Source organism: Falco rusticolus, chromosome 4 (assembly GCF_015220075.1).
Source record: "Falco rusticolus isolate bFalRus1 chromosome 4, bFalRus1.pri, whole genome shotgun sequence".
NCBI classification, from domain to species: domain Eukaryota; kingdom Metazoa; phylum Chordata; class Aves; order Falconiformes; family Falconidae; genus Falco; species Falco rusticolus.
The window spans coordinates 65,815,276-65,823,516 of record NC_051190.1 but is presented as its reverse complement, the minus strand read 5'-3'; the positions used below and the strand labels follow the sequence as shown (position 1 = coordinate 65,823,516).

General features: G+C 38.9%; 1 protein-coding gene across 17 annotated transcripts in view; it reads right to left on the bottom strand.

Moving 5' to 3' along the window:
• Positions 1–4,223: 4,223 nt before the first annotated feature.
• Positions 4,224–8,241, bottom strand: part of PARD3 (par-3 family cell polarity regulator) — a 457,718-nt gene continuing 453,700 nt past the window's right edge. For all 17 annotated transcript variants that reach the window (XM_037383395.1, XM_037383393.1, XM_037383391.1 and 14 more), the window contains one exon: positions 4,224–6,332. In XM_037383395.1, coding sequence (XP_037239292.1) covers positions 5,939–6,332 — 394 coding nt within the window. In that variant the 3' untranslated portion in view covers positions 4,224–5,938. The remainder of the gene's footprint in view (positions 6,333–8,241) is intronic.

The following is an 8,241-nucleotide window of genomic DNA, read 5'->3' as shown; positions in this document are numbered from 1 at the left end:
CCTAAGGAGGATATAAAATGTGATGGGTACCCAGAAGGGGGTCTCAGACTTCAGCAAGTTCTAAGTGGGAGTAAGAATTATAACAGCGGAGCAGTGAAAACTAATGTCTTCTCCAGCTTGCTGAACACGAAGGTGATAACTGTTCTGGGCTCCTGGCAGAAGGCTGCAGCTCCTTGAAGTCTCTTAAAATACCTCTCGATATTTCTTCACCTTCAAACATCAAGCATAGGAATGCATTTCCTGCTTCCACAAGGAACACATCTCTCTCTCCCTCCCTGTGTAAAAGCTTTAAAGAAGTAGTTGCTTAATTACATGAAGAGTCCCGAGGAACTCATTTTAACTGTCAAATGCAGCTATTACTAATTCCAGCAATATGCTCTGTACGTACAAATGACACTATTGCTAGGACTAGGAGTACATCTAAAAGGGGACACTCATGCACCTGTTGCAAAAATCCATATAAACCAACTTTAAGAAAGCTCCCTTCACACTGACACACACCACCCCCCCACCCCCACCCCAAATATTTACTAGCTCTTACTGCCAACAATAGTTCTAGATAGGAAAAAACCTAAACACAGCCCCTAGTCCCAGGGACTGACAATCTAAAAACAGCCCAGGGAAGCCCACACACAAGAGTTGTTTTACTTGTTGCATTGTTAATTCACATCTTATGGGCTACACAATAGAGTAAATCTCCAGGAGGGTCATGAGTTTTGCTGCCAACTATTTTATCACTTTTTATGCATCTGGGGCATAAAAGAGAAAAAAAGGCAACTAACTACCAGTGGCTGTAATGGTGACAATAGGGGAAGGGGAGAACCTTTTTGCCCATATTTTACTCCTCTCCCTCACTCTTAATTTCTTTTCTTACTTTCCTAAGACAAAGATTACTCCAACAAACAAGCAGATTAAAATCAGATAACTGAAGCTATTATCACCTGCGGCCTTCAGCCCTCCCTCTGACAGATGTCACTGCAGTTTTCAGCTCAATGTGTGAATGTAAGCCCATTCCAGAGCTTGGTTGCTGTAAGATAGTGCAGCTGAAAACAGTATTTTGGGAGCCAATTTGCAAGGGAAGTGGGTCCTGGCATCCTTTGGAAGGGCGCAAGCAGCGTTCCATCCCGCTGTCTTAAAACCACAGTCACGTCTGCCTAAGCAGTGAAACCATCAGCCAGTCAGACAAAGAGTTATACTTCTAAGGAATTATTATTTATTTTCACGGCAGATAGCATGCAATGGGCATAAATATTTTCAAAACTTTTCTTAACTTTTTTTTCTTCCTCCAAAGCTCCTGGGCTTGATATTTACCTTCATCTCATTCAGACAGTACTCTGTACCATCCCTACAACTGCCTGGGAAGTGTGCACTGCACACAGAATAGAAATCAAAGCCATTTTCTTTAGTCTGCTTTTGTGTAATCCCAAGTCAAGCTTCCAGCCTCAATTTTTCAAATGTGATTAAAATGTAAATTACAAAAGTTAACAGTACTCTCAAGGACAGAAAAATATTAAAGTAAGTTTTCAAAGGTAAGAGACAAATATCAATCACTGGCAAGAAGCAGCCTAGGATATGAATGAATTGCATGCCATTTAGAGAAACAAAGAAATGCAACAGAATTAATCAGCAGATGCAAAAGAGAGTGTGATGCTGATACAAAATAGAAGAGATGTACCAGGAGGCATGAAACAGTAACCATGTGCATCAAATCATCAGCTGGTTTCTGCACAGATGGAAAAACCTCTGAAGAAATGCTACAAGATTTTTAGAAGAGGGTTTCAAGCTGGACATAAATTACAGGCAAACAATTCCAGCCTGTGCCTCTCTCTGCCTCTGTCTCCCTTGTACATGCACACACAGAAACCTTACTTTCATGATGTCAATCTCCCATCCTGGATTTCTGATCCTTGCTCTTCCTCTGCCAAGTTAAGGCTGAACTTTAAATTGAGCCTGGAAGGCCAGGGTGTGGTGACACAACAGCAGCCTAAAAAACAGATACGTTTTTTTCTGCATTTGCATTCCTGACAGATTCCTCACAACTCCTATGAACTAGACTGAGAACTCAGGAGAGAAATATGTAGGAACAGTCAGGCATAGCAAAAAGAATTAAGAAATATTTTGAAAATAGACTTGCCAGCCAGGGCATGCAATAGCCAAATTCACTTTAAGTCTCAACAGCGCAAGTTCAAAGGTTTCAATTACCCAAGAATATCCTGTGTTTAGCCAACACTGCTAATCTGGCGCATCTCTTCCTTCTCTGGCCAAGGATTCTTCCCTTCCATTCTCAACATACCCAGCACAGACAAATGCAATGTTAGAAACAGAGCAAACATGAGCAAAACATCGGCATAGCTTTGAAAGGCAGGCCATATATCTACAGTCATGATGAGTTTAAATTTTGTTTTGTTGTTCTTCCTGCTGTTTGCCAGCAATAAATGGCAATTGTACTTTCCGACCACGTTTAGCTGGGCTCTATGCCATTTTTTGCTGGTTTTGATGGCAGAGTTCTCAAAGACATATATTAAACTATCTGGCCCATGCAATAACTCACCAGGGCTGCACTCTTGTTTCCAAGGAGGCCCTATAAGGCAAGGGGACATAGGGTTTTTTTAGAAAGGTAGCAGTCTTCTGCATTAGTAATATTAAACTTTCCCATGGAATGTCAATAGCATTAACAAATTATTTTGATAAAAAACCAGCAGGCTTTGCAGATGTTTTTTTTTTTTTCAGTTTCAACAGAGAAAAATATGCAAGCTTTACACCCACTCCTCGATGCTGTACACTCCCTTACGGTCTGTCCTGTGACCATTCCTAAACACACTAATGTTACAGAGTTAATCTCATAATGGTTATGCGTCCACAAACAAATTACTGCAGTAATGTAGTTAGCTCAATTAACTTTTGAATCCATTCACTATGCAGAACTAAAGGTCATTTTCTATTAAAATATCTCCCTCCCACTTCCTTATCGCCCTTTGCAAATTACGGGAGTTAATATTAGAAATCCTGTCTATGCTATGTCAGGAAGAAGACAGGATGATGAAGCCAGAAAAAGACCTTATACTTTACTAACATAACACAGACATGGCCCAAAGAGAACATCTGCCTTCTTTCATGAACACATCTAATTATGGCAAATTGTTAACACCTTGAAGAGGAGTTTCATAGAAGGGTAAACTTTAACATATGCCATCCTCACATGGAAAACATCCCATACTTCATACTTTTCCAAGCATATGCCCTTTTTCCTATAACAGTTTATCAAAGACCTTATTTTGAAAAGGACTTCAACCTGTTTTCCATTCCTGTGGATGCATTTTTTAGTACTTGCAATTACTGGCCTGTCCAAATAATTCCATAGAAACATCAAACTATGTAATCTGGGAATGCAGTCAGGAGATGAGACAGCAAGGCCTGCAAAACTGCAAATGCAATTATTTCCCCAGTCACAACTACAAGCCACTACAATTTAGGTCTTTAGCAAAATCATCCCTTTAGTTCATTTGGTCACCGAAAGCTGCCTGTCCACCTTGCAGCTCCTGCTACTCCTCCCCTTGAGATCCCACACAAAAGTCACAGTGAATAATTTGACACTGTTATTGCCATGGCAACAGCCTGATGTCATGCATATACAGAATTATGATTGACATTCCTGCAGTATCCTACAAAAGGAGGAATGAGGGGAAAACCAGACACAGCTCCAATACTAATGGGGGAAACAGAGTATCACTGGCACTGTAAATACTGCTTTATTCATAAAACTGCCTTCTCCCATTTTTCACTGTGTCAACATTCCTGTGAAGGGCTTCCACCAGAACCCACAGCACACACTCAGTGCAGAGGTGGCTTCCTCACACGTGCCCGGGTTTGGTCAGGGTGCAGAGGGTGCCTTTCTGACAGTGCTGTCCTTGGGGAGAGGACGCCACGCTGTAACACAAAAGATTTCTTGCCAGAGGTTAGTCTTAAGAATGCACCTTTTAAATGTCACAGGTATGGCCTAAAAATAACACAAGACATCAAACAGAGTGTTTTTCCCCTGTGAGTATAGTCTTCAGGTGTTCAGCTGGGCTGTAAATCTTTTTTTTTTTTAACCAATGTTTATAAGCACTCACAGAAAGACACAGGCAAACCATTCGGAATAGGATAAAATAACATCTGTTAAATACTTTTAAACTCAATGTCTGCAGCAATTCTCATAAGGGTCTACAGGCAATACAAAGACAAGGATGGAAACAGCCTTTTATTCTAAATTTCATATGTACACGGAAAGCTGTTTTACACAGTTTGGTAAATTCTGCGTAAAAGAGCTATTGTCATCCAATGTCACTGTGCTTACACTAATAACTTTTAAACATGGAGTACATTATTAACAACAAAAACCATTAACAAACAGGCATAAAAGACACAGATATGTGTGCTGATATTTCACATGTATTCTAGAAACAAGTTGGCGCAAAAATAAAATGTGCCAGTAAAAAAAAATAGGCTTTTTTTTTTTTTTAATCACGCAATACATGATTTTCTTTCTTGCTTTCTCTCTTTCTTTTTTGTACATGATATGCTGAGATCCATTCTCGAGCCTTTTCACATCAGGATTACAGGCACTTCAGCAACCCAGTTATATTTTTTACAATACATGAAGTTCAGACCAACAAACATATAAACAGCTGTTGCGAAGGAATTTCTCATATCCCATATGCACATTCAAATATTACTCACTGCTAGAGCAATCTTTTTTGCTTTAGTTATTTTTGGATACTGACATGTTTTCAGGATGATGTGTAACAGTTTGTCTCCACTTACCTCTCATTCATATACTTAAAGGTTTATTTTTAATGTAGCATCACAATGCAACAATACAGTATACGAAAGCACAAGGCAACTGTCCACAAAGCTTCACAAATCGTAAAAAGAAGAAATTGTTTTCTTTTTTGATCCAAAGAAAAACTTTGATTTATTCCTCTCTTGCTTTAAGCTATCTCCAACATTTGCCCAAAGACAACTGTGAATCAGATGGCCATGGCATGATACCCTTGCTAGTTCTCTTCCTAGACACGTGTCATATGACCAAACTCATTTAGAAGTAAAGCAAAGTAGAAGTCATTGAATGTTTGTTCATAATTTCCCATCTTTAATAAAATAGTAAAATATACTTATCAAGGGCTTGGCTGTGACTGTATAAATAGTCTCTCTCCAGTTATTTCATTTGTAATGGACTCTGTATTAAGATTATAAGGCAATTGTAACAGGATTCTCAGAATAAATGAAAGCTTAATATTGTTTTCCTCATGAGTCAAGATAAAGGCTTTTTTAATAAGCTCAGAGTGGGGAGAGAGAGAAAAAAAAAAGAGTGCATTTGTGCATAATAGGAGGATAGTTTTTCAGCATATAGACACTTAAATATTGATCAACAAAGACTGGTATTGACTCCACCATAAAACATCTCAGAACTGCAACTGTGATCCAGAGTAGAACTAAGCCATATCCACTCAAGAGCGATATGTAACCCTCCTCCTGACATGAGAGAAATAAAAAAGGACATGTCAATGCTTCTTTCAACCTCAGATTCATCAATTTTATGCCACAATGCTGCATGTTGGTGTAATAAGTCACTGCAAAGTAAAACACATTACAACAAGTCCTAGTAACAAGCCATTGACAGCTACTGGACTGGGCTACGGGACTCGGCGCACCAGGGTGGCGCTGCTCACTTCCACTATGATTGTCAAATGGTGGAACATCCTTCCATGAATCCAACACTTGAGACAGAATGGCAAAGACATAAGGCCCACCAACACTTTCCTCGTATTTTTAAAGGCACTGAAACAGACGATGGATATACTCCTTAGTACCGTCAGTTTAAAAGGTTCTCAAAATATAAGTCTTTATATGAAAATGTTCCTTATTGCATGGTAAGTTGATCTTCATTTTCTTCACCTCAAGAATAAAACGGCCTTCCCTTTTCTGGTGTTTGCAATCTGTTCAGCCTCGCTACCTGAGATGGTGAAGGTGGTACGTCTTGCCTGAAAGGACCTTTAGGAGGGGTATAATTAGGGTCTTGAATTTTCTTATATGAGTCATAGCTGCTAGGCCCTTCAGAAGAAGGTTTTTTTTTCAGTTGTTGTTCTTTCCGCCTCTGCTCTTGACGAAGCAGTTCCTGTGTTTCTAGCATTACCCTGGCATTGAAGCCATGTCCCCCCATGTAGCCATTCCTCGATCCCTGGTAGCTGGAATATCTGGGATTTTCCTTTGCAGTCTGGAACCCTTCTCCAGGGGAATAGCTCTGCTCCCAGGAGTCTTGAGATACAGAACTGGCATTTTTTCTGCTTTGCCTGGAAAGAAAAAATGGAAGAGTCTTTTAAGACAAATGTTCTGGATCTCCTACTGTTACTGACAACAATCCCTGGAAAGAAGGGTGCTTCTGAAATGCCATCAGGTTTCCCTCACCTGTAGTATTCTCCAGAAGTCATGTTCTCTTCTGTCCCAAAGAGGCACTTTGCCTCTTTTGTTGGGAGAACATTCCCTATAGAGTAGCACTATGTTTCTAGTCCTCTCCAGGAGGAATATGCCATGAAAACCCATTCAGTGCTACAACCACCATCATGTTCTCAAGAAAAAAAGTGCTGCAGTTCAGTTGCAGACTAGGAAAGACCATACACATTGTTGTGCTTCCTAAGAAACAGATAACAGCCAGCACTTGTAGTCACTCACAAAAGATTTGTATCTAGACTCACACTTGATTAAAAATGCAACAGGCAGGTCCTTAAAACACTTGCTCTAACATTGCACAAGTCAGAAGATAAAGCTCTTTATTGATAGGTAGTTACACAGATGAGAGTTTCTTCTTTCCATTTCCAGAGCTAAGGAATTTCATGCTATCAGGACTGTTTCCCAGTTTGCTATAGCTTTCATAAAAGAAAAGGTAGAGATAACCATTTTTTCTCATTTTTTGGCTCCAGGGGGTAGATAAATAAATCAAATATGTACAGGAATTACAAATTCTTATCTCTTTTCACAATAAATCATCACATTATTTTGAAGACAGATTATGGTTTTGAAATAGCTTTAATTTACTATCAAGCTGCTAGATGCTTTTATGAATTTAAAATAAGATTGGTGATGATAAAGTAAAACAATTTTGTGCTCCAGCAACAGATACCCACTTTGAGATTAAAACTAGTGTACGAGTATCAAGCAGTAAAATAAAATATATTGCAACATTAATCAATAAGAAAATAATTTAGTTGCTTATGTGTGGCTTGGTTTTTCATGTCAAAACACATGACTCAATGTGGCCTCATACAATGAATATGTAGTGGAGAGACAGGAGACCCCGAGAACTTTCCTACCATTAGTAAGTGACCTAATGTTTTTGCAATCTTCCTTCCACACATATAATTTGAAAATGACCATATCCACCTTATTTCATAATAGATTTTGAGACCTCAGGATGACAATTGTTATTCAGGATGAAAGTAAATTATTTCAGCATAAATTACAACATAATGTAAATTATCATGCAAATTTTTGTAGCTGTTCTTGGTATTCACATATCCAACTTTGCCAAAGAAACGACGTTTCTCAGACATGTTTTATCACTCTCTGGAACAAAAGCAAATGGAATGAACCTCTGCAGGCTACGAAACTGTCAGGTTTCTGATCTAGAGCAAGATAAATTTTAAGTACTAGAAAATTAACTTGGAGTTAAACATTGCTTTTACAGTTTCACATGGGACAAGAGGATGACTAGTTGAACTGATTTAATTTACTGACTGTTTTCTGGTACTTGTTCAAAATTAGTTGGCCCACTTTCCTTTTCTTTCTGGGAAGATCCTTTAAAATTGACTCAAGAGTTTATTTGCCTTTAGTACTAATGATTTGAACATACAAAGGGGAAAAAAAGAGGCTCCTAGGGACAATACAAGATGAAAAGCAACAAAACTCAGGAATAAAGCCAGTGCATAAATTTTAATCATTACAAAGCCACAGTTGCAACATTAAGCTTGGGACCCAAGTTTCAGAGTAACGTTAAGATTTCTTTAAAGATCAATCACAGGGTTACATACAGTTTGTAAAGCTGGAGAACTGGATGTCCCAGCTTGTTATAGGAGCATCAGGATATTTGCCGTGCTCAACTTTAGCCCAAGATCCTGAAGTTCTGTCTGCTCTCAGCACAGCTCAAATACCCAGAGTGCTCAAAGTCATTAAATTATCAGTAATTACTCAGTAACACGCATTGCT